General features: G+C 46.7%; 1 protein-coding gene across 2 annotated transcripts in view; it reads left to right on the top strand.

Moving 5' to 3' along the window:
- Window positions 1-27439, top strand: part of SLC44A3 (solute carrier family 44 member 3) — a 128830-nt gene that overhangs the window by 63837 nt on the left and 37554 nt on the right. For both annotated transcript variants that reach the window (XM_029063923.1, XM_029063920.2), the window contains one exon: window positions 18925-19081. In XM_029063923.1, coding sequence (XP_028919756.1) covers window positions 18925-19081 — 157 coding nt within the window. The remainder of the gene's footprint in view (window positions 1-18924; window positions 19082-27439) is intronic.

The following is a 27439-nucleotide window of genomic DNA, read 5'->3' as shown; positions in this document are numbered from 1 at the left end:
TATAGTTTACCAACCTAAACCATTCTGTGTAGTGACCACAAAACTGACCTTTTCCTTCACAGAGGTTACCAAACTTTTGACTCCCCCTCCCCTCCAATAATCCAGTCATCACACCCCACTGGTTTCTATATTCAGCCTACCTCCCCTGATGCACACCTCTACACCCTCAACTCTGCCCTCTCCTCTGAATTCAACTCCCTCGCTCACCTGTCTTTCCATCATTCTCATACCAACAACTCAAAACCCTGGGTCGCCTCCACCATACTCTTCCTTTGCTTTTGCGCTTGAGCTGCGGAGGATTTCTCTGGCAGAAATCCGGGCACCAGGGCCACCTCGTCCATCTCAAACTCTTCCTCACCTACTATAACTCTGCCTTCTCCTGTGCCCGGCAATACTACTAATTCATTTTTATTGACTCCCACGTCCATTTCCCATGGCAGCTGTTTCAGACTTTTAACCCCCTCCTTAACCTCCCTCTCCCTCCACCTCCCCCATCTCTGTATCTAATGACCTTGCCACCTATTTTGTCAGTTAAATTAAAACAGTGAGGCATGATCTCTCCAAAATCTCCTCGAGAAGATCTCCTGCCTCCTCTTAATATCTGCCCACCCAACCTGCAGCTCTGACCCCATCCCTTCGTGCCTTATTAAAACATTTGCTCCTCTCCTTTCTTACCTCCCTGATCACCATCTTCAACTACTCCTTCTCCAATGGTTCCTTTCCTACTGCTTTTAAACATTTCCATGTATCTCCTGTTAAAAAAAAAAAAACAACCCCTCCCTTGATCCCACAGCATAATCCTCCAGTTATTGCTCCAATCACTTCTATCATTCCATTCCAAAGTACTCGAGCAAGTTGTCTACACCAGCTGCCTCTCCTTCCTCTCTAATTGTCCCCTTGACCCCTGCAATCTGGCTTCCACCACTTCTACTCCATGGAAAGTGCCCTCTCTAAGGTCACAAATGGTCAGCTGTGTGACTGTGGGCAAGTCACTTCACTTCTCTGTGCCTCAGTTCCCTCATCTATAAAATGGGGATTAAGACTGTGAGCCCCACGTGGGACAACCTGATTCCCCTGTGTCTACCCCAGCGCTTAGAACAGTGCTCTGCACATAGTAAGCACTTAACAAATACCAACATTCTCCCTGACACATCCAGTGGTCTGCACTCCATCCTTACCCTCCTCAACCTCTCAGCTGCCTTCAACACTATGGACCACCCCATTCTCCTGGAAAGATTGTCCAGTCTCAGTTTCACGACACTGTCCTCTCCTGGTTCTCCTCATTCATTCATTCAATTGTATTTACTGAGTGCTTACTATGTGCAGAGCACTGTACGAAGTGCTTGGAATGTACAATCCGGCAACAGTTAGAAACAATCGTTGCCCAACAACGAGCTCACAGTCTAAACGGGGGAGACAGACAACAAACCAAAATAAAACCCACTCCTTCCTGGTCTCTTTTGCAGGGTCCTTCTCTGCACCCCCTCCCCCCCCCCCCCCCCGACCTCTTAACTTTGGAAGTTCCTCAAAGCTCAGTTCTGGGCCCCCTTCTATTTTCCATCCACATCCACTGCCTCAGAAAGTGCTCCCATGCAGCCTTAACTGGTATCTCTGCAAATGTTCCCAGATCTACCTCTCCAGCCCTGACCCCTCACAATCAGTCAGTGGTGTTTACTGAGCATTTACTGCGTGCAGAGCAGTGTGTTAAGCAGTTGGGAGAGAACGACACAACAATATAACAGACACATTCCCTGTGCACAGTGAGAGCTCACAATCTAGGAAGAGACTTCTCTGCAGGCTCTCATTTCTTCCTGCCTTCAGAACATCTCTAAATGATGCCCCAAATGCACCTCAAACTTAAATGGTCCAAAGCAGAACTCAGGGATTGCCCTCCTCTGTGAGACCTCTGTGGGCAGGGATTGTCTCTATTTGTTGCTGAATTGTACTTTCCAAGTGCTTAGTAGGTGTTAGTATTTGTTAAGCGCTTACTATGTGCAGAGCCCTGTTCTAACCGCTGAGGTAGACACAAGGGAAACAGGTTGTCCCACGTGGGGCTCACAGTCTTAATCCCCATTTTACAGATGAGGTAACTGAGGCACAGAGAAGTTAAGTGACTTGCCCACAGTCACACAGCTGGCAAGTGGCAGATCTGGGATTCGAACCCATGACCTCTGACTCCAAAGCCCATGCTCTTTCCACTGAGCCACGCTGCTTCTCACTTAGTATAGTCCTCTGCACACAGTAAACACTCAATAAATACAATTGAATGATTAACCGACAGTCCACCACTCTTCCCATATTCAAAGCCCTACTAAAACCATATCTCCTTCGAGAATCCTAACCCTAATTCCTCCTTTTCCCACCCTATTCACCCTTCCTAATCCCGATTAGACCGTAAGCCCGTCAAAGGGCAGGGACCGTCTCTATCTGTTGCCGACTTGTTCATTCCAAGCGCTTAGTACAGTGCTCTGCACATAGTAAGCGCTCAATAAATACTATTGAATGAATACTTCTGGGTGTATGGAGAAACAGCGTGATTTAGTGGATAGAGCCTGGGCCTGGCAGTCAGAGGTCATGGGTTCTATCTAATCCTGGCTCTGCCACATGTCTGCAGTGTGACCTTGGGCAAATTACTTCACCTCTCTGGACCTCAGTTACCTCACCTATAAAATGAGGATTAAGAGTGTGAGCCTTATACGTGACAGGGTGTGTGTCCAACCTGATTAACTTATATCTACTCCAGTGCTTAGAATAGTGCTTGGCACTTAGTAAGCACTTAACAAGTACCGTTATTGTTATTATAACCCTTAAGCACTTTGGGACTTGGTTCACTCTGCCCTCAGTCTCACAGCATTTGTATTCTTATCCTTATATTTACATAGCCTTATACTCTGCTGCCATTTCCCCTATCTGTAACTGATTTTAATGACGGTCTCCACCTCTAGACTATAAACTCTTTGTGGGCAGTGATTGTGTCTACCAACTCTGTTCTACTCTCCCAAGAAGATAGTTCAGTGCTCTGGCCCGATAGAGTGCTCAATTAGTGTTACTGATTGATTATTTCAGTCCAGTTCCTCTGACCTGCCTGTTAGAAAGACAATCTGTGTGTTAGGGGCCCTTCAGCTTCTTTTTCACTAAAAGCTGAGATAAAGAATTCATTCAGCCTCTTCACTATCTCTTCTTCATCTCTAAGTAGACTTTTACATCAGTTTTTTTTTTAGTGGCATTTGTTAAGCACTCACTGTATGTTCCAAGCTCTGGGGAATATACAAGTTAATCAGGTCAGACACAGTCCTTGTCCTTCATGGGACTCACAAAGTAGGAGGGAGCACAGGTATTGAATCCTCATTTTACAGTCGAGGGAACCGAGGCACAGAGAAGTTAAGTGACTTGCCCAAGGTCACACAACTTGACTTCCAGGCCCTTGCCTTTTCCAGAAGGCCATGCTGCTTCCTGATGGGATTGAATCCGCATTTATTAGGGCCAAGGACTCTGGCAAGTGCCGGGGTGGACGCAGGATGTAGACGCAGAATAATCGTTTTGGACACGGACCCTGTTCCACAAGGCAGACAGGTATTTCATCTTAATGTCACAAAAGAGGAAACTGTGGCACGGAGAGGTGAAATGACTTGCCCCGCGTCACACAGCAGGCCAGTGACAGAACTGAGACTAGCACAGGGGTAGGTACAGCTAATCAGGTTGGACGCAGTCGCTGTCCTACGTGGAGCTCCCAGTCTCAATCCCCGTTTTACAGGTGGGGTAACTGAGGCAAAGAAAAGTGAACTGACTTGCCTTTGGTGACGCAGCAGGCAAGTGGCAGAGCCGCAATTATAATCCAGGACCTCCGACTCCCAGACCTTTGCTCTTTCCCCTAGGTCATGCTGCTTCTCCCCTGGCAATCTGGCCACCTTAATGATAGTTGTCAATAAAACATTGTTACCATGTGAATTCCCTGGGTATTCTAATGCAGTGACCGCCTTCCTTTTGTGTAGAGCTTTCCTATTCAAGCCAGGGACCCAAAACTTTGTCTTCCACAGCGTATTTTCAGCCCGTAGCACTGTGCTGACTCTTCACAATAGTTCGTAGTCGCTCAGTGGTATTAATTGAGCACGTAGGGTGCACGGAGAACTGTACTGAGCGCTCGGGAGAGTACAATGCAACAGAATTGGTAGCCGCAATCCCTGCCCATAAGCAGCATAATCCCTTGTACGTCTTCATGCTCCTGTGCTTTGAGAGATGACCTATGGAAGCTCTGAGAATATGTTCAAGGACTCTTATTGGTGTTTGTAGCCGGTTGAGTTCAAAGACTTTCCTGAAGAATGGAAAGCTCTAAAGATGCCTGTAAAAGCTTGACTCACTGCATGTAGATCACGGTAAGGACAATGTGATAAGCTGCCAGTGTTGAAGAGATTCAGAGCCATGCGGACTGCAGCTAACCTCTTTAATAACCTTCAGGAAGATAAAGGAACTGGGCCTCTAATCGCAGTAGTGATAGTAATGGAATTTATTATGATTGTTATTATTATTTCTTATTTTGGTGTTTGCAAAGCACTTATTATGTTTCAAGCAAGTACTATTCTTAGTGCTGAGGTAGATACAAGTTCATTTGGTCAGACAGTCCTTGTCCCACATGGGACTCACGGTCTTAGTAGGAAAGGAAACAGGTATCGAATCCTTATTTTACGGTTGAGGAAGCTGAGGTGCAAAGAATTGAAGTGACTTGCCCAAGCAGCGGACGAGTGGCAGAGCGAGGATTAGAAGCCGGGTCCTTCTGACTCCCTGGCCCAAGCTCTATCCACTAGGCCACGCTGCTTTCCAGTTGCAGTGCACCGTACTCATATGTGAGATAGTGCTCAACTGTCTATATTTACATTACCCTATTTATTTTGTTAATGAAAAGTACATCGCCTCGATTCTATTTAGTTGCCATTGTTTTTACGAGATGTTCTTCCCCTTGACTCTATTTATTGCCATTGTTCTTGTCTGTCTGTCTCCCCCAGTTAGACCGTAAGCCCGTCAAAGGGCAGGGACTGTCTCTATCTGTTGTCGACTTGTTCATTCCAAGCGCTTAGTAAAGTGCTCTGCACATAGTAAGCGCTCAATAAATACTATTGAATGAATGAATACATCTTAGATGTAGAGAGGGAATATGTCTGTTTATTGTAGTATTGTACTCTCCCAAGTGCTTAGTACAGTGCTCTGCACACATTAAGTGCTCAATGAATACGACTGAATGAATTGAATGAGTAAATGAACTGTTAATGGGGAAGCTAGACATAAAAATACTTAAAAATCAAATCATTGAAACAAATAATTGAACTCTACCAGTCATCCAATAAATCAATAATAATAATAATGATAACTTTGGTATTTGTTAAGTGCTTACTATGTGCCAAGCACTATTCTAGGCACTTGGGTAGATACACGGTAATCAGGTTGTCCCACGTGGGCTCACAGGCTTAATCCCCATTTTAAATATTCATTCATTCATTCAATAGTAATTATTGAGCACTTACTATGTGCAGAGCACTGTACTAAGCACTTGGAACGAACAAGTCGGCAACAGATAGAGACGGTCCCTGCCGTTTGATGGGCTTACGGACTAATCGGGGGAGACGGACAGACGAGAACGATGGCAATAAATAGAGTCGAGGGGAAGAACATCTCGTAAAAACAATGGCAACCAAATAGAATCGAGGCGATGTACATTTCATTAACAAAATAAATAGGGTAATGAAAATGTATACGGTTGAGCGGACGAGTACAGTGCTGAGGGGATGGGAAGGGAGAGGGGGAGGAGCAGAGGGAGATGGGGGGAAAAGAGGGTTAAGCTGCGGAGAGGTGAAGGGGGGGCGGTAGGAGGAGTAGAGGGAGAAGGGGAACTCAGTCTGGGAAGGCCTCTTGGAGGAGGTGAGTTTTAAGTAGGGTTTTGAAGAGGGGAAGAGAATCAGTTTGGTGGTGATGAGGAGGGAGGGCGTTCCGGGACCGCGGGAGGACGTGGCCCGGGGGTCGACGGCGGGATGGGCGAGACCGGGGGACGGCGAGGAGGTGGGCGGCGGAGGAGCGGAGCGTGCGGGGTGGGCGGTAGAAAGAGAGAAGGGAGGAGAGGTAGGAAGGGGCAAGGTGATGTAGAGCCTCGAAGCCTAGAGTGAGGAGTTTTTGTTTGGAGCGGAGTTTTTGTTTGGAGCGGACGTCGATGGGCGACCACTGGAGGTGTTTAAGAAGGGGAGTGACAGGCCCAGATCGTCTCTGCAGGAAGATGAGCCGGGCAGCAGAGTGAAGAATAGACCGGAGAGGGGCGAGAGAGGAGGAAGGGAGATCAGAGAGAAGGCTGACACGGTAATCCAGCCGGGATATAACGAGAGCCCGTAGCAGTAAGGTAGCCGTTTGGGTGGAGAGGAGAGGGTGGATCTCGGCGATATTGTAAAGGTGAAACCGGCAGGTCTCGGTAACGGATAGGATGTGTGGGGTGAACGAGAGAGGCTAGTTAAAGGTGACACCGAGATCGCAGGCCCGAGAGAAGGGAAGGATGGTCGCGCCGTCCACGGTGATAGGGAAGTCTGGGAGAGGACCGGGCTCGGGATGGAAGATGAGGAGCTCAGCCTTGCTCATGTTGCGTTTTCGGTGGTGGGCCGACATCCAGGTGGAGACGTCCCGGAGGCGGGAGGAGATGCGAGCCCGAAGGGAGGGGGAGAGGACAGGGGCGGAGATGTAGATCTGCGTGTCATCTGCGTAGAGATGGTAGTCAAAGCCGTGAGAGCGAATGAGTTCACCGAGGGAGTGAGTGTAGATGGAGAACAGAAGAGGGCCAAGAACTGACCCTTGAGGAACTCCAACAGTTAAAGGACGGGATGGGGAGGAGGCGCCGGCGAAGGAGACCGAGAATGACCGGCCAGAGAGATGAGAGGAGAACCGGGAGAGGACGGAGTCCGTGAAGCCAAAGTGAGATAAGGTATGGAGGAGGAGGGGATGGTTGACAGTGTCAAAGGCAGCAGAGAGTTCAAGGAGGATTAGAATGGAGTAGGAGCCATAGACTTGCCCAAGGTCACACAGCAGACAAGGCGGAGCCGGGATTAGAACCCACGTCCTCTGACTTCAAGCCCGTGCTCTTGCATGATATTAATGGCATTTATTAAGCGCTTACCAACAAAGTGCAAGGATAAATGGCAGCAGAACTGGTGAATCTTCTTAACAGTCCACTTCCTCAATGAGGATAATAATAATGATGGTTTTTGTTAAGCACTTACTGTGTCAAAGCACAGTAGATACAAGAACCAAGATGAGGCCCTAAAAACAGAATCAATCAATGGTATTTATTGAGCACTTACTCTATGCAGAGCACTGTACTAAGCGCTTGGAAGAGTACAATACAACTGAGTTGGTAGATACAGTCCCTGCCCGCAAGGAGCTTACAGTCAAGAGGACTCGCTAATATGTGAAGAGGTGACTTTGGTTCCAACTTTCAAAGAATCCACCACCACAGTCAAAGGCATATTTTTCTGAAAGTAAATTTCCTGGCTCCGGTGGCTTATGTGCGGAGATCTCTATAAATAGGGGCAGGGTGGAGCGGTTGTGCCGCTTTGGGTGCCAGTGGGAACTTTTCCTGCAAATATGAAACTCTGAGGAAATGCCACAATTTCACAGTTCCTCACTAGACTACGAGTTCCTTGTGTCCAGGGATCTTGTCTTCCAACTCCATTATGTCGTACTCTCCCACGCACTTGGTACGGTGCTCTGCGCAGAGTAACCGCTCAATAAATACCACTGATAGATTTTGAAGGTGCCAGCATCAGCTCGATCATCTCCCAAGGTTCAGCCGCCCTTGACTTAGGACATCACAAGTAACAGTGAGCGGCAATTATCACTTTTCTTCATTTTTATCCTGTTTCAGCATATACCCTGTAGTGGTTTTGACTTGACATGCTTTATGTCATCAAGACCAGGCAGGAGTCTCAAGGAAATGGAGAACTAATTATAAAAGGCACAATGGGAGAGGAAAAGGGAGGAGTTGGAGCTAGAGAGGTTAAGAGGCAGGGCAGGGAGAGGGCTTCCTGAGTATCAAGTGGCGTAATCAGGAAAGGTTAACATTTCCACTTGGCTTCCGATGAAGTAAAAATTGACTAACCTCAGGGACTCTCTCTGATTCAATACTAATACAGTAATGTAGTTCCATTTCTCATCTGAAGCGCTCAGTAAATCCCATCGATTGAATGTTTCATTCATTCATTCAATCATATTTATTGAGTGCTTACTTTATGCAGAGCACTTTATTAAGTGCTTGGGAAACTACAATACAGCAATAAAAAGAGGCAATCCCTGCCCCCAGTGAGCTCACAGTCTAGAGTGGGGAAGGCAGACATCAATGCAAGTAAACAGACATCAATAAAAATAAAATGGCAGATATTTACATAAATGGTGTGGGGCGAGGAGGGGGGAAGAGCAAAGGGAGCAAGTCAGGGTGACGTAGAAGGGAGTAGGAGATGCGGAAAAGTGGGGCTTAGTCTGCGGAAGCCTCTTCAGTAAGTCTTTAAATGGGGAGAGAGTAATTAGAACAAATACACTGGGCCATTTTGGTTAAAATATTAGCATATCCAAGGCTGGTTCTGGAACATATTTCCCACTTATAATATTGATCTAATGAGAAACGTTGTATCCTTCTACATCAATAATCATTATAATCATAATATTGCTCTGACATCGATCAATAGTATTAAAATACTTCAGTGAGTACAATAGAGTTAATAGACAATGATCCCTGCTCTTGAGTTGACAGTCAGGCACGGTTTTTAGGGATCAATTTTGTCATAAAGTTGAGGATGGGCTCGTGCAGATAAGATCCTGGTCAAGGTGTTTTTGGTTCAGCTACTCAACAGCAACATATTTGTCAAGATATCCCCAAATTGCTCTATGGCTTTAGACCCTAATTTGATATATTTTCGTTACCCTATTTATTTTGTTAATGAATTGTACATCACCTTGATTCTATTTATTTGCCATTGTTTTTACGAGATGTTCTTCCCCTCGACGCTGTTTAGTGCCATCGTTCTTGTCTGTCCGTCTCCCCCGATTAGACTGTAAGCCCGTCAAACGGCAGGGACTGTCTCTATCTGTTGCCGACTTGTTCATCCCAAGCGCTTAGTACAGTGCTCTGCACATAGTAAGCGCTCAATAAATACTATTGAATGAATATATCAGGTGCTATATGAGTTTAGATAGTGGTACAATCAGATATGATCATGTCTGCATAGCAAAACCAGAGAATTCACCACCTTTCCAAACACTTTTGTTGTACTAGTTAAACGCTTACTGTGTGCCAAGCACTATTCTAAGTCCTGGCGTAAGATACACGAGAATCAGGTTAGACACAGTCTCTGCCCCACACTGGGTTCACAGACTAAGTAGAAGGGAGTAGGATTTAATCCCCATTTTACAGATGAGGGCACTGAGGCCCAGAGAAGTTAAGTGACTTGTCCAAAGTCATACAGCAGACCTGTGGCGGAACTAGGATTAGAACCCAGGTCCTCTGACTCCCATGACACCATCGGGAGGTCGAAACAGTAGCTCTAGCAGCTACTGATCAATCAGTGAGATTTATTGAGCGCTTCCGATGTGCAGAGCACTGTACTAAGCTCTTGGGAGAGTTCAATACAACAGAGTTGGCAGGCATGTTCCCTGCCTACAACAGGCTTATAGTCTAGAGACGAGCTACTAAATCAAGTTAACTGCACTGAGGCTTCTCCATGATAGTCTGAGGGTTTATGTCAGAGTTCAAGGGGCCTATTCTAACTCCTTCCTTGTCTCCAATTGAATAAAGCAGGGCAGTATAATCAATCCAGGTCAAAATTACTTTTTTTATTCAACCATTCTTAAGGGCACCACAAGAAACTTGAAAGGCCGTGAGAAGCAGCCTGGCTTGGTGCATAGGGCACGGGCCTGGGAGTCAAGAACGACCTGGGTTCTAATCTCGGCTCCACCACTTGTCTGGTGTGTGATGTTGGGCCAGTCACTTCATTTCTCTGGGCCTCAGTTCCCTCATCTGAAAAATGGGGATTGAGACTGTGAACCCCATGTGGAACAGGGTCTCTGTCCAACATGATTACCTCATATATACCCCAGCACGTAGTACAGTGCCTGGCACGTAGAAAGGGCTGAACAAGTGCCATTAAAAAAAAGTTGTCTGTGCACTCCAGTCGTGTTTGTGGTTATTCTTGTGTCACAGCCAAATAGGTAACCAAAAGCTAACTTTTATTCATTCATTCATTCAATAGTATTTATTGAGCGCTTACTATGTGCAGAGCACTGTACTAAGCGCTCGGAATGTACAAATCGGTAACAGATAGAGACAGTCCCTGCCCAGTGACGGGCTTCCGGTCTAATCGGCGGAGACGGACAGACAAGAACAATAGCAATAAATAGAATCGAGGGGATGAACATCTCATTAAAACAATAGCAAATAAATAGAATCAAGGCAATGTACATTTCATTAACAAAATAAATAGGGTAATAGGGTAGCTACGTGAAGGGGAACGCACGCAAATTGTAAATGCTGAGATGCCTCTTCCCTAGTCCACCATTTGCTTCTCATGTCTTGATGCCATTTATGTAATGCTGTTCCCTACACAGCTGAGCTGAGTTATTCATTAGCAAGTGTGGAAAAAATCCACCACATGGTGTTCTATGAAGCTGGATGGTTGGAATTTTTGAAGTGCCCTCCAAATAACTTGGTTTAATAAGTACTTTGTAGAACTGACTTGGAAGTGTAGCTCAATTGGTTTAGACCAGTTGTTCCAGACATGTAACTCCCTCCTCAAACCCCCTGTCCTCCCTGGCCTTCCCCATCTCTTGCCCCTAATGAGCTGGCCACCTACTTTATTGAGGAAATTGACACTATCAGGCATGAGCGTCCTAAAATCATCCCCGCTCCACCCGCCTCCTGCCCCGTCTTCAACTCTTCCGTCTTTGCCAGCAGTATATCTGAAGGAGATCTCCTACCTTCTCCTAAAATCCACCTCCTCCATCTGTGCATCCTACCCCATTCCTTTGCACCTTATCAAAACCACTTGCCCCCTCCCTTGTCCACTCCCTAACTGCCATCTTCAACTGTTTGCTCTCCAGTGGCTTCTTCCCCACTGCTTTCAAACATGCTCATGTCAGCCCTAGCATAAAAAACAACCCTCCTTTGACCCTACGGTTCCCTCCAGTTATCGCCCCGTCTCCCTCCTATTATTCCTCTCCAAACTCCTTGAGTGAATTGTCAGTGCCCGCCATCTCAAGCTCCTCTCCTCCGATTCTCTCCTTGACCCCCTCCACTCCCCTCACTCCACAGAAACCATCCTCTCAAAGGTCACCAATGATCTCCTTCTTGCCAAATCCAACGACCTCTGCTCCACTCTAACCCTCCTTGATCTCTCAGCTACTTTCAACACCTTCGACCAACCCCTTCTCCTGGAAACATTATCCTGCCTTGACTTCTCTGACACTATCCTCTCCCGGTTCTCCTTCTATCTCTCTGGCTGCTCATTCTCAGTCTCCTTCGCGGGCTCCTCCTCTGCTTCCCACCCCTTAAATGTGGGGGGTCCCTCAAGGTTCAGATCTGGGTCTCCTATTCTCCATCTAAACCCAATCCCTTGGAGAACTCATTTGCTCCCATGGCTTCAACTACCACCTCTATTTGTGGATGATTCCTAAATCTACAACTCCAGCCCTGATCTCTCTCCCTCTCTACAATCTAGTACTTCTTTTTGCCTTCAAGACATCTCTACTTGGATGTTCTCCCTTAACCCCAAACTAAATATGTCTAAAACGGAACTTATCTTCCCACTCAAATCCTGCCCTCCCCCTGACTTTCCCATCACTGTAGATGGCACCATCCTTTCCGTCTCACAAGCCCATAACCTAGGAGTCATCCTTGACCCTCTCCCTCTTTCAACCCACATCTTCAGTCCATCACTAAATCCTGTCACTTCCACCTTCACAACATCACCCAAATCCACCCTTTCCTCTCTATCCAAACTGCCACCATGTCAGTCGAAGCACTTATCCTATCCTGCCTTGATTACAGTATCAGCCTCCTTGCTGACCTCCCTTCCTCCTGTCCCTCCCCACTCCAGTCCAAACGTCACTCCACTGCCCAGGTCATTTGTCTACAAAAGCAGTCAGTCCATGTTTCTCCTCTCCTTAAGAATCCCCAGTGGTTGCCCATCCACCGCCCCATCAGACAAAAACTCCTCACCGTTGGCTTTAAAGCAGTCAATCATGTTGCCCCCTCCTACCTCACGTCTCCACTGTCCTCCTACATCCCACCTCACACACCACATTCCTCTAATGCTGACCATCTCACTGTACCTTGATCTAATCTATCTCCCCACCCACCTCTAACCCACATCCTCCCTCTGGCCTGGAACGCAACGCCCTCCCTCTTTATGTCCAACAGACAATTACTCTGCCCCCCATCCCCCATCCCACTTCAAAGCCTTATTGAAGGCACATCTCCTCCAAGAGTCCTTCCCTGCCTAAACCCTCCTTTTCTCTTCTCCCATCCCCCTTTGTGTCACCCTGACTTGGTCCCTCTCTTCCTCCCTGCTCCCAGCCCCATAGCACTTATATACCTATCTGCCATTTATTTATTTATATTAATGTCTGTCTCCCCCAGACTGTAAGCTCACTGTGATCGGGGAATGTCTGTTTATTGTAATATCGTCCTCTCCCAAGTGCTTACTACAGTGCTCTGCCCACAGTAAGGGCTCAATAAATACAAATGAATGAATGAATGGTGAAAATAATAATGTTGGTGTTTGTTAAGCGCTTACTATGTACAGAGCACTGTTCTAAGCGCTGGGATAGATACAGGGTAATCAGGTTGTCCCACGTGAGGCTCCAGTTAATCCCCATTTTACAGATGAGGTAACTGAGGCACAGAGAAGTGAAGTGACTTGCCCACAGTCACACAGCTGACAAGTGGCAGAGCTGGGAGTTGAACCCATGCCCTCTGACTCCCAAGCCCAGGCTCTTTCCACTGAGCCACGCTGCTTCCTGTAATTACAAATTTACAAATTACAAAAATTACAAATAGAGTGGCTAAAGTTAGTGGTAAGACCAAAATAATGAGTAATAATGAGTGATATTTCTGTGGGTTTGTATGCACCTATCTCCACCTCTTAACTGAAAACTCGCTGTGAGCAAGGAATGTGTCTACCAACTCTGTAGTGTATTTTCTCAGAGTTGCCTAATGGATAGAACACGGGCCCAGGAATAAGAAGACCAGGGTTCTAGTCCTGGCTCTGCCACTTACCTGCTGTGTGACCTTGAGCAAGTCACTTAACTTCTCTGGGCCTCAGCTTCCTCAACTGCAAAATGGGGATTCCATCCCTGTTCTCCCTACTCTTTAGACCGTAAGCCCCACTTGGGACCTGATTATCTCGCATCTAAGTGCTAAATATAGTGCTTGGCAGTGTTTACTGTTATATTGTACGCTCCCAAGCGCTTAGTACAATATTTTGCACACCGTAAGCACTCAGTGAATACAAATGAATGAATGGCACATTACAAGTGCTTAAGAAATACTATTATTATTAAGATAGTGAACTCTGTGTATTTTTGCATCTACTCTAGCACTTAGAACAGTGCCTGGCACATAATAAGTGCTTATCAAATACCAAAAAAAAGTCCCTATAGTGCTCTGCACACAATAACTGCTCAGTAAATGCCATTAATTGACTGGTCCTTCACCTAAGAACCTTAAAGAGGCTTTTCAGCAATCAAATTAATTCTCCCAGTAGTGCAAGTGTCAGTGGATAGACTGTAAGCTCACTGTAGGCAGGGAATGTTTCTGTTTATTGTTATATTGTACTCTCCCAAGTGCTTAGTACGGTGCTCTGCACACAGTAAGCGCTCAATAAGTACAGTTGAATGAATGAATGAATGAATGGTTTGTTGGTAATAGAATCTCTAATCTCCATTTCACAGTTCTATAAAGTGAAGCTCAAAGACGTCTTTTGCCCGCCATGTTGCCTAATACATGAAGGCCATCTTTCTCCCACTTCCCTATCCTCTCCATTCCCCTTCAAAGACTACTACCAATTTAGCCTTCCAGCTCAGATTTTGCAAAGAGAGCCGTAAGGTGCTCAGTGAGCTTTCTCCCTCCCACTTACGTGCAGTCTCCTCTCACCTCATCTCACCCCACCTCATGTTCTTCATTTCCGTCAAGCCGAACCTTCTCGCTGGACCTCATTCTTACCTCTCCCACTGACAACCTCTTGCTCACACCCTAAGCTCATTGTGGGCATGGAATGTGTCTGTAATATTGTTCTTTGTTCTCTCCCAAGCGCTTAGTTCAGCTCTCTGCACACAGTAATCGCTCAATAAATACGATTAACTGGCTGACTCCCCCTTGCCTGTAACTCTCTCCCCACTTCACATCTGGCACATCACTGCTATCCCCGTCTTTAAAGGTCTTCTGAAATAAACTCTTCTGAGAAGCAGTGTGGCACAGGCCTGGGAATCTAATCCTGGTTTCTAATCCCAGCTCTGCTGTGTGAACTTGGGCAAGTCATTTCACTTTTCTGGGCCTCAGTGACCTCATCTGGAAAATGGGGATGAAGCCCCACATGAGACAAGGACTCTGTCCAACCTGATCAGCTTGTATCTACCGCAGCGCTCGGAACAGTGCTTGACCCATAATAAGGGCTTAACGAATATCACCGTTATTATTAATAGAAGGACACAGTCCCAGTGCTCAGTTTAGGCTTTAGAACCCGAGGCCGTGCAGAGTCTCCCAACAGAGGCACCAGGGGCATGTAGCCAAAGCCCAACTAGATCATAGGGAGCTCAGCAAAAGCACATCCAAACAGCGTGGTTTAGTGTAAAAAAGCATGGTCTTGGGAGTCTGAAGGACCTGGGTTCTAATCCTGGCTCCACCACTCATCTGCTGCATGGTCTCGGGCAAGTCATTTCACTTCTCTGGGGCTCAGTGATTTCATCTGTTAAAAAAAAATGGGGGACTAAGGGTGTGAGCCCAGTGTGGGACAGGGACTGATTCATTCATTCAGTAATATTTATTGGAACACTTACTATGTGCAGAGCACTGTACTAAGTGCTTGGAATGTGTTTGGACAGAGACAATCCCTGCCCGGTGACGGGCTCACAGTCTAAATGGGAGAGACAGACAGCAAAGCAAAACAGAACAAAACAAAAACAAGACATCATCAAAATAAATAGAATCAAGGAGATATACACCTCATTAACAAAATAAATAGGGTAGTAAATAATATATACAAATGAGCACTGTGCTGAGGGGAGGGGAAGGGGGAAGAGCAGAGTGGGGGGGGGGATGGGAGGGGAAACAGAGGGAAAGGGGGGGCTCAGTCCGGGAAGGCCTCCTGGAGGAGGTGAGCTCTCAGTAGGGCCTTGAAGAGGGGGAGAGAGTTAATTTGGCAGAGGTGAGGAGGGAGGCCGTTCCAGGACAGCGGGAGGACGTGGCCCAGGGGTCGATGGCGAGACAGGCACAAACGGGGGACGGTGAGGAGGTGAGCGGCGGAGGAGCGGAGCGTGCGGGGTGGGCGGTAGAAAGAGAGAAGGGAGGAGAGGTAGGAGGGGGCGAGGGGACGGAGAGCCTCGAAGCCTAGAGTGAGGAGTTTTTGTTTTGTGTGGAGGTTGACAGGCAACCCCTAGGGGGTCTTGAGGAAGGGAATGACAGCCCAGAGCCTTTCTGTAGGAAGATGATCCGGGCAACGGAATGAAGAATAGACTGGAGCGGGGACAGACAGGAGGAAGGGAGATCCGAGAGGAGGCTGACACAATAATCCAGTCGGGATATTATGAGAGCTTGTACCAGCACGGTAGCCGTTTGGATGGAGAGGAAAGGGCAGATCTTGACAATATTATGAAAGTGATTAAGTTGTCTCTACCCAAGCGCTTAGAACAGTACTTGGCACATAGTAAGCACTTAACAAGTACCGTGAATATTATTATTAGAGTGATTGTACTTATTAGGACCCTGCAATAGGTGGGAATCTCACAGAGAAGCTGCCCACCTATAGCAAGGCCCTGTTGGGGGCATACGAGCCAGTTGTGCTGTTTGAGCAAACGAACGCCTGAAACTTTGTGATGGACTCTACTTTATCTTGTCAGCTGTGTGACAGTGGGCAAGTCACTTAACTTCTCTGCGCCTCAGTTCCCTCATCTGTAAAATGGGGATGAAGACTGTGAGCCCCACGTGGGACAACTTGATTCCCCTGTGTCTACCCCAGCGCTTAGAACAGTGCTCTGCACATAGTAAGCGCTTAACAAATACCAACATTATTATTATTATTATTATTAAGGGAGCAGAAGGCTCCTCAACCATGAACACTTCCTACCACAGTGGTAAAGAATACAGCCTGGCGAGGTGGAAAGAGCCTGGGCTTGGGAGTCAGAGGTCATGGGTTCTAATCCCGACTCTTGTCAGCTGTGTGACCTTGGGCAAGTCACTTCACTTCCTCTGTGCCTCAGTGACCTCATCTGGAAAATGGGGATGAAAAACTGTGAGCCTCACATGGGACAACCTGATTGCCTTGTATCTACCCAGCGCTTAGAACAGTACTTGGCATATCGTGAGCACTTAACAAATGGGGGCAGCGTGACTCAGTGGAAAAAGCCCGGGCTTGGGAGTCAGAGGTCATGGGTTCTAATCCCAGCTCCGCCACTTGTCAGCTGTGTGACTTTGGGCAAGTCACTTAACTTCTCTGTCCCTCGGTTACCTCATCTGGAAAAATGAGACTGTGAGCCCCACGTGGGACAACCCGATCACCTTGTATCCCCCCAGCACTTAGAACAGTGCTTTGCACAGAGTAAGCACTTAACAAATGCCATCATTATTAAATTATTATTAAATAATGATGGCATTTGTTAAGCATTTCCTGTGTACCAGGCACTGTACGAAGTGCTGGAGGAGGGGGGATACAAGATAATCACGTAGGATACAGCCCCTGTCCCACGTGGGGCTCACGGTCTCGATCCCCATTTTAAGAGAAGTGAAGTGACGTGCCCAAGGTCACACAGCAGACCAGTGGTGGAGCCAGGATTAGAACCTCTGACCTTCTGACTCCCAGGCTCATGATTTATCCACTCTGGCACGCTGCTTCTCAAAATAGAAAAATAATCTCAGAAAACGTCTGAATCACGAAGGGGAAAAAAAATGTTTCAGAAAAGTTACCTCTCGGGTAAAATGGGGATGAACACTGTGAGTTCCATGTGGGACATGGACAATGTCTGATGTAACTGTCTTGTGCCTGACATATAATGAGCACTAAACAATACCATAAAATAAAACAAGTTGTCCTGTCCAAAAAGGTCAGAGTGCCCTAAAGCTTCTTTCTTGGCTCGAGCATCTAAATGAACACATCCAGAAACAAAGTCCCTGACAGTTCCTATTTACGCTTAGAGCAGTGCCTGGCACATAGTAAGTGCTTAACAAATGCTATCATTATTATTAATAATAATAAAAACAATAATGTTGGTATCTGTTAAGCGCTTACTATGTGCAGAGCACTGTTCTAAGCGCTGGGGTATACAAGGTAATCAGGTTGTCGCACATGAGGCTCCCAATCTTCAGCCCCATTTTACAGATGAGGTAACTGAGGCACAGAGAAGTGAAGTGACTTGCCCACAGCCACACAGCTGACAAGTGGCCGAGCTGGGATTCGAACCCATGACCCCTGGCTCCCAAGCCCATGCTCTTTCCACTGAGCCACGCTGTCTGACACACCGCAGTTATTATTATTATCATTTTTATTATTATCAATAATAATCCCCGTTGTACAGATGAGGAAACTGAGGCCAGTGAAGTGAATTGCCCAAGGTCATGCATTAGACAAACGGCAGAGCTGGAACGAGAACCCCATGGGGCACACAGTCTTGGGAGAAGAGGGGGGAGGTGAGAGGTATCAGAGATTACCGGTGAGGTAACCGAGGCACAGAGAAGTGAAATGACTTGCCCAAGGTCAAACAGCAGGTAAGTGGCAGATGATGTGCTTTCAGATAGACATCCTCCAGTCCTCGGTGAGTCGGGCTGATTCCCTGTCTTCCCTCATGGCCCCCGAATGACAGGCAGCAGTCCACCTCTGGACTTGGGAATTGCTCTCGAAAGGGTCTCTCTATTCCCCTTAGCTATTTGGGTAATTGAAACCGGTCTTACATTACGGTTCCCAGTATAAATCGAGAGATGAGACACTCCCCTGTGTTTTCACTGTAAGGCAGATATGGATAAACAAAGACTTAATCGAGTCTTTAGTGCTTCATTTATTTTCCTGAATCGAGGCTAACCACCAGTTCACATTCTTGGGAGCTGCGTAATGACATTTCCTGTCAATGATTCACATTCAAGTGACCTTTTAAAGAGCAAACAAAAAATAAACTTATTAGGAGCCTCGTGGCACTTGTCGGCCAATACGCCGAGAGGATTTGAATCTGTTCAGTCAGTCCGAGAGCCTCGATAAGCATCTGTGGAAGTCCTTTTTAGCTGAAATTCAATCAGAACTCTATTCAGATGGACAAATCCCGTCCCCGAACCATTCGTAGCCCATGGTTTTCTTAGGTTTCCGAAGAACCAAAATTGGTTTCGGGGCATTGCAAAGAGAAGGAATTCATTCTGTTTTATTGACCTTTCAAAGTCTGTTTCTGCTGTGACGTCCGTCGATGACAACGGACGGACCTACCGAAAGAGACTATTAAGGAGGGAAATGAGTTCAAGCCACAGGTTCAACTCAGTATTGTGTAGTCTTTGGAAAAGGACTCTTTTTTAAGTGCAGGTGTTTGTTTTGTCATTGTTTCAGAACCCTGAATGTTGGACATATAACGCTTATCTCTTGTAAAACAGAAATAGTATGGGAGAGCTGTATTCCCCGATTTTCACAGTATTTTAAAATGCTGTCTTTTTCACCCTCCCAGAAATAAAAACCAGCCTCCAACTCAGCCGATGATCTCATCTCTATCCATTCTCTTTTGCTACCATCAAGGAACGGTTGTGAAAGGATCACTTTTAATCTTCCTAGTCAGAATTCCAAGAATTGTTTTCATGTACGTTTACAACATTCTGAAAGAACAGGTAAGTTCACACCCTGACATGGCCAGCAGTGCTCCAGTTGCTCAATCAATCAATCAATCACTGGTATTTATTGAGCGCTTACTGTGTGCGGAGCCCTGTGCTAAGCATTTGGGAGAGTACCATAAAACAGAGTTGGTAGACACAGCCCCTGCTTAAAACAAGCTTACAGTCTTGAGGGGGAGGCGTTAATATACATAAATAAATTATGGATAGGTACATAAGTGCGGTGGGCCAGTTGCTCAAAAGGTAGATCCAAGGGCACAGATGTGGAAAACTTGCTGACAGGAAAGTAACTCACTTTATGAAAATCCTGTGATACATCATAATTATTATGATTACTGTGGTATTTAAGGGCTTACTATGTGCCAGGTACTGTACTAAGCGCTGGGGTGGATACAAGCAAATCAGGCTGGACGCAGTCCCTGTCCATGTGGGGCTTACAGTCTCAATGCCCATTTTCCAGGTGAGGTAACTGAGGCCCAGAGAAGTGAAGTGACTTGCCCAAGGTCATACAGCAGAGAAGTGACAGAGCTGGCTGAGTCCTTCTGACTCCCAGGCCCCGTGCTCTATCCACGAGGCCATTTTGTTTCTCCTCCGCCACCCTGGACTTAGTGGGGTTTTGAGGATGAAATCTGGGCCAAGATCCCCAGTCTACTTGTTCCTAAACACTGTGGATTTTATATCTTCTCCTGTAATGGCCTGTGTTTCCCTAAGGGAGCACTTCCCGATTTTTCCCATTACATAAAGGGCAGCATTGGGATTTGATGATGTGTGTCTAATAAGAATGGGTACAGAGACCTAAATCCCTGCCAAAAATCAAGTCATGGGCAATAAACTGGTTCACAGGATAAGAGAACTGAAACTCCACTGAAGTCACAAGAAATGATCTGGCCCAAGTGCCTGAATCCAGGCAGGAGAATAACAAAATAATAATAATGTTGGTATTTGTTAAGCGCTTACTGTGTGCAGAGCACTGTTCTAAGCGCTGGGGGAGATACAGGCTAATCAGGTTGTCCCACATGAGGCTCACAGTTAATCCCCATTTTACAGATGAGGTCACTGAGGCACAGAGAAGTTAAGTGACTCGCCCACAGTCACACAGCTGACAAGTGGCAGGGCCGGGCGCCGAACTCATGACCTCCGACTCCGAAGCCCAGGCTCTTTCCACTGAGCCACGCTGCTTCGTACTCGTTAAGCACTTACTTTGTGCCGGATGCTGTTCTAAGCGTTGGGGTAGATGGACGTTAATCAGGTTGGACACAGTCCATGACCCACATGGGGCTCACCGTCTCAATCCCCATTTTCAGATCAGATAACTGAGGCCCAGTGAAGTGAAGCCCGTGGTCACACAGCAGATAAATGGCAGAGCGGGAATTAGAACCCATGACCTTCTGATTTCCAGGCCTGTGCTCTGTCCGCTACGCCATGCTATTTCCGGGAAATCTCTTTGTAAAGATTTCCGGGGATAGAGACGCCCCAGCTTCCCACTTCCTTATTACCGTATCTGTCAAGAAAGTCTTCTCTATGTCCAAGGGGGACTCTCTCCCGTCCCACCCTCAGCCCCGTGATGTTTGCATACGTATCCGTAATTTATTTACGTCGGCGTCCGTCTCCCCTTCTGGACTGTGGACTCGTTATGGGCAGGGATCATGTCTACCAACTCTCTATTGTACTGTACTCTCCCAAGCACTTTAATACAGTGCTCTGCACACAGTAAGCACTCAGTAATAATTGCGGTATTTTTAGTTATTAATTATTATTATTATTGAGAGCTTACTGTGTACCAGGCACTGTACTAAGCGCTGGGGTGGATACGTGACAGATAATTGCTCTCCCCCACTTCAAAACCTTATTGAAGGCACAGACTCCTCCAAGAAGCCTTCCCTGACTGAGCCCTCCTCTCTTCTCCCACTCCCTTCTGCACCGCTCTTATTGGCTCCTTCATTCATCCTCCCTCCCATCCCCGCAGCACATATGTGTACATCTGTAATTTATTTATTTATTATTATTATTATTTACATAGTATCTATTTATAATGTCTGTCTATTTATTCATTTATTCATTCATTTATTCATTTATTCATCTATTCATTTGTTTATATTACTGTCTGTCTCCCCTTCTAGACTGTGAGGTGGTTGTGGGGCAGGAATGTGTCTGTTGTTATACTGTGCTCTCCCAAGTGCTTAGTTCAGTGCTTTGCACACAGTAAGCACTCAATAAATACGATTGAATGAGTCATTGAATGAATGAATACAAGCAAATCATTTTGGGCACATACCACTGATTAAGCCCCTTTGCCTCATGAGAAATGGGAGAAACTGGTCAACATCAGCTCTTGTAGAAGCAGCATGGCTTAGTGGAAAGAGCCCGGGCTTGGGAGTCGGGGGTCATGGGTTCTAATCCCGGCTCCACCACTTGTCTGCTGTGTGACCTTGGGCAAGTCACTTAACTTCTCTGTGCCTCAGTTCCCTCATCAGTAAAATGGAGATTAAGACTGTGACCCCCACGTGGGACAACTTGATTACCTTGTATCTCCCCCAGTGCTTAGAACAGTGCTTGGCGCATAGTAAATGCTTAAATACCATTATTACTAATCCCTTTCTATTCTTGAAGATACTCATCAATTCACTGTTTGTCCTTCTCTAAACAACTCCAGTGGCTCAGCCCTTTCCTCTTAGGCCTTTGTACTTCCCTTTAATCATTTTTATCTCTCTTCTTTGGACTCTCCACACTGTCTCCACATCCCTAATAAAGCGCGACGATGAGAGCGGGGCAGACTTCAGTGCAGCGATTGCTTCTCGATTCTTGCACGGGGGACCTTGAGGGTTGGGGGTGCTGCTGAAGGAGCAGGGGCTGGGGCACGCCGGCAGGAGTCCAGGAGCCAGTGGGCTGGGCGGGCAGGTGAACAGTTCTAACAGGATTAGAACCCACGATTAGAACCCAACGGCGGATGGGGGTGGGAGACGGGAGCCGAAATCTAGTCCCCTGCAGGAGAAGCAGTGCGGCCTAGTGGAAAGAGCACGGGCCTGGGAGTCAGAGGACCTGAGTTCTCATCCCAGCTCTGCCACTTGTCTGCTGTGCCATCTTGGGCAAATCACTTCACTTCTCTGTGCCTCAGTTACCTCATCTGTAAAATGAGGATTAAAACTGTGAGCCCCACCTTGGACATGGATTGTGTCCAACCCGATTATTCTGAATCGACCTGGGTGCTTAGTCGAGTGCCTGGCACATTATAAGTGCTTAACAAATACCATTAAAAGAGAAACCTTATGCAAATCCCAGAGAGTAACATTATATTTTAAAATGGTAGTTGTGTGCCGGGCACTATGCCATGCGCCGGGGTAGATCCAAGCTAATCAGGTTGGACTCGGTCCCTGTCCCCTCTGGGGTGCACAGTCTTAATCCCCATTTTTCAGATGAGGTAAATAAGGCCCAGAGAAGGAATGTGATTTGCCCAAGGTCGTCCAGCAGACGAATGGTGGCGTCAGGATTAGAACCCATGACCTTCTGACTCCCAGACCCGGGTTTTAACCCCTAGACCACACTGCTGCCAGTTGCCGGGCAGCACGCTGGAGCATGTCATTATATTTGTTCTCAGGTTGGACAGAAAGCCACGGGTGACGGCCCTCTCTCGGTGAAACCTTCACCTCAGGTCGTCATGTCGGTCAGTAGACAGTAGGACAGTCAAAGCCCTTCTTTCCCAGCTGGTCAATGATTTCCAACGTCGTGTGGAAATCAGACTCAAAAATCTGTCCTGAGGCCCATTTAGGTTGGATCTGTAGCTTCTCCCTGATCTTCAAGGTTTGTCACTCCATCAGAGGAAAGAGATTAAATTTATCTTCTAGGATACGCTCTTCACAAAACAGTGCGTGGCTTTCTGTCGTCTTACATTCTTCTAAATGACTGTACGGTCATGTGATGCGTTCGTTCAATCATATTTATTGAGTGCTTACTGCGGCAAATGTTTTCTCAAGTACTGCTGTCAAGCAGTTGTAACTGCTGGGGCATTCCTTATCTGCTCTTTGTGGGCAGGGAACTTGTCTGCCAACTCTGTTAGAATAATAATGATAATAGCAGGAATTATAATAATATAATTATGGTATTTGTTAAGCGCTTAATATGTGTCAGGCGCTGTACTAAGCGCTGCGGCGGATACAAGCAAATGGGGTTGGACCTAGTCCCTGTCCCATGTAGGGCTCACAGTCTCGATCACCCTTTTACAGAGGAGGTACCTGAGGCCGAGGAGTGAAATGACTTGTCCAAGGTCACACGGTGGACAAGTGCAGGATTAGCATCCGTGACCTACTGACTCCAGGGCCTTGCTTTATCCACTGTGCCATGCTACTTCTCAAATGCTTAGTTCAGTGCTCTGCACATAGTAAGGGCTCAATAAATTCCATTGATTGATTGACTCTTATAATGATGAACCCAATATTTGCCTTGTTCCACTTCTTAGGAATTTTTGCTTTTAAGCACTTGATATTAAACCCACCCTCGGCCTCACAGCATTTTGTACAGCTCCATGATTTATTTTATTGTATGCCCCAAAACGTAAGTTCCTTTTTTATGGTATTTGTTAAGCGCTTAGTATGTGCCAGGCACTATTTTATGTGCTGGAGTAGATACAAGCAAATTGGATTGGGTACAGTCCCTGGGTCACAAGGGGCTCACAGTCTTAATCCCCATTATACAGTTGAGGTAACTGAGGCCCAGAGAAGTGAAGTGACTTGCCCAGGTTCACACAGCGGACAAGTGCTGGGGGCGGGTTTAGAACCCAGGTCCTTCTGACTCCCTGGCTGCTCATTTCTAGGTTTCATTTTCTAATTATGGTTCAACAAATCATATAGTTTCTTATAATAATTATTATTATCATGGTATTTAAGTGCTTAGTATGTGCCGAGCACATAGAGACATGATAATCAGGTTGGACACAGTCCCTGTCCCACCTAGGGCTTTCAGGTGTAATCCCCCTTTTACAGATGAGATAACTGAGGCACAGAGAAGTTAAAGTGGCCTGCCCAAGGTCACACAGCAGACTAGCGGCGGAGCCGGGATGAGAACCCATGTTCTCTGACTCCCAAATCCGGGCTCTTGCCACTAATAATAATAATAATAATGTTGGTGTTTGTTAAGCGCTTACTATGTGCAGGGCACTGTTCTCAGCGCTGGGGTAGACACAGGGGAATCAGGTTGTCCCACATGAGGCTCACAGTTAATCCCCATTTTCCAGATGAGGGAGCTGAGGCCCAGAGAAGTGAAGTGACTTGCCCACAGTCACACAGCTGACGAGTGGCAGAGCCGGGAGTCGAACCCACGACCTCTGACTCCGAAGCCCAGGCTCTGTCCACTGAGCCACGCACTAAGCCACGCTGCTTCTCTCTGGAGCCCTGGATTCCAAAGTTCCTAATGTGGTGCAGGCGGGAGCCCATAATCGGTCGTCTCCGTGTCAGTGAGCATCTTGGAGTAGTAACGGTTGGATTGGCTGCATCGCTCCAGTCTCCTCTCGTTGATGGCTTGGAACCAGGCCCTTCCTGGTGACCCGATTTCTGAGATTCAGCATCTGGCTGGCAGATTGAGGCCTTTGTCTATCCTAGAAGAGAGTTGCTTAACCACCAGCAACATCCTCCTCTCCTTCTTGGAGGCTGCTGTGTCTCTGTAGTCAATCCATGGTATTCATTATTATCATCTTTATTATTAGTAATGATAATGATAATAATCAGTGTGGTATTCATTTTGTGCTTACTATGTCCCAGGTACTATATGAAGCGCTGGGGTGGATACAAGCAAATTGGATTGGATACGGTCCCCGTCCCCATTTTATAGATAAGGTAACAGAGGCCCAGAAGAGTGAAGTGACTTGCCCAGGGTCATACAGCAGACAAGTGGCAGAGCCAGAATTAGAATCCAGGTCCTTCTGCTTCCAGGTCTGTGATCTGTAAATGCGATCCCTACCCACGAGGAGCGTACAATTTACAGGAGGAACTTCCAGTCTACTGTGTACAGACACCATTCCTCTGACCTCTAATCATTCCATTTCTTCCTCTTCCTGAGATTCATTCATTCAATAGTATTTATTGAGCGCTTACTATGTGCAGAGCACTGTACGAAGCGCTTGGAATGTACAAATCGGTAACAGACAGAGACAGTCCCTGCCCTTTGACGGGCTTACGGTCTAATCGATGCCACAGCATCTCTTTTTTCTGCTATTCGTTAAGTGCTTACTGTGTGCCAGGCACTGTACTAAGTGCTGGGGTAGATATGAGGTATTCAGGTTGGACACAAACTATATCCCCCTATGAGACTCACAGTTTGAATCCCCATTTTACAGACACGGTAAGTGAAGGCCAGAGAAATGCAGTGACTTGCCCGAGGTCACACAGCAGGCCAGTGCAGAGGCAGGATTAGAACCCAGTCCTCTGATTCCCCGGCCTGGGTTCTATCCACTGGGCCATACTGACTTCTCCAGAGGACAGGAATGGAGCAGTAAGGACTGTACTATATGAAGCAGCATGGCTCAGTGGAACGAGCACGGGCTTGGGAGTCAGAGGTCATGGGTTCGAATTCCGGCTCTGCCACCTGTCAGCTGTGTGACTGTGGGCAAGTCACTTAACCTCTCGGTGCCTCAGTTCCCTCATCTATAAAATGGGGATTAAGACTGTGAGCCTCACGTGGGACAACCTGATGACCCTGTATCTACCCCAGCGCTTAGAACAGTGCTCTGCACATAGTAAGCGCTTAACAAATACCAACATTATTATTGAGAAACAGCGTGGCTCAGTGGAAAGAGTACGGGCTTGGGGGTCAGAGGTCATGGGTTCTAATCCCGGCTCTGCCACTTGTCATGTGTGTGACTTTGGGCAAGTCACTTAACTTCTCTGGGCCTCAGTTCCCTCATCTGTAAAATGGGGATGAAGTCTGTGAGCCCTATGTGGGACACCTTAATTACCTTAGAACAGTGCTTTGCACATAGTAAGCGCTTAACAACGACCAACATTATTATTATTATTATTATTATTATTATGTTCAGAGTGCCCATCAACCAGCTGTCTCCAAAGGGCTTTCCCTTCCTCTCTGCTTTCAGCTTCTGAAGTCTTCTGCTGCTTCTATTAGAAGAAATCTAAAGTCTCAAGTGCATTCTAGAGCTAGAACTAATCTTCCCATGAAACTCTCAATCAACTGCGCCTGGAAAATGTGAATCAGGCCCTTTATAATAATAAAACTAATAATTATGACGTCTGTTAATCGCTATATATCAAGCATTGTTCGAAGCACTAGATTGTAAGGTCATTGTGGGGCAGGGATTGTGTCTGTTATTGTACTCTCCCAAGCGCTTAGTACAGTGCTCTGCACATAATACGTGCTTAATAAATGCGATTGACTAATTGGGGTAGATCACAGTCCCTGGGCCACATGAGGCTCCCAGCCTAAATAGGAGGGAGAAAGGGGATTGAATATTGAATGGGTATTGAATCTGCATTTTACAGTTGAGAAAACTGAGGCGCAGAGAAGATAAGGGACTTATCCAAGATCGCACAGCAAGCAATTGGCAGAGCTGGGATTAGAACCCAAGTCCTCTGACTTCCAAGCCCGTGCTAGCCTCATGCAGTGCATTAACCAGCACCTTCTACCTGCCTCACTTCCGCAGAGCCCGGCCTCAAATGTGGGTAGAAAAGATGCTTCAAGCAGAGACAGTCTTGCTTTTGTGATGCTTTCCAAGCATTCTCCCTCACTGATTGAATGATTGGTCTCTTTCTGTCTCTGTCTCTCTCTGTCTCTCTGTCTCTCTCGTAGGGAGTCAGCAAACGGCCTAAGAAACTGCTGTGTTAGAACCCCCTGTGTGAATTTCTCCTGCTGGGGCTTTGCCTGGGTCGTTTTCCTGTCTGAAAATGAAACCTAAGGGGCATGAGGAAAAATATGCCATTTGGTCAGCAGTGCCAGTGGAAACCAAGAACACCAGGGAAACAGCTGTCCTTGTTGTATTTCTGGCCCGCAGAACCCGAAAAGACTGGAAATGCCCCAAGTTAGCTTGTTCTCACACAATGTTCGGCTTTATTTCCTCTTCCTAGCACTGGGAGTGACTGCCAAGGTTTTAGATACCCACCTGGTTCAGGGTTTTTGAAATACGTGCACATCATTCATAAATGGGGCCGTTGGGGCGTGTGTTTGTGTTAGGAAATCTTTGGGTTTTATCTGCTCTTGTAAGCGGAGTAAAGTTTTCCTGAATATTGGAGTTTTGTGCGAATATCACTGGAGAAACCCCAAGGCTAGTGTAGAAATTGGAAGACAGTGAAGACATCTTTGGCTTCCTGATTTTGAACTGTGAATGAAGTAGACGGGATTGGTGAGAGAACGCCCGGT

Source organism: Ornithorhynchus anatinus, chromosome 4 (assembly GCF_004115215.2).
Source record: "Ornithorhynchus anatinus isolate Pmale09 chromosome 4, mOrnAna1.pri.v4, whole genome shotgun sequence".
NCBI classification, from domain to species: domain Eukaryota; kingdom Metazoa; phylum Chordata; class Mammalia; order Monotremata; family Ornithorhynchidae; genus Ornithorhynchus; species Ornithorhynchus anatinus.
Note: the sequence above shows the minus strand (reverse complement) of the source record. Positions and strands in the feature narration are given on the sequence as shown.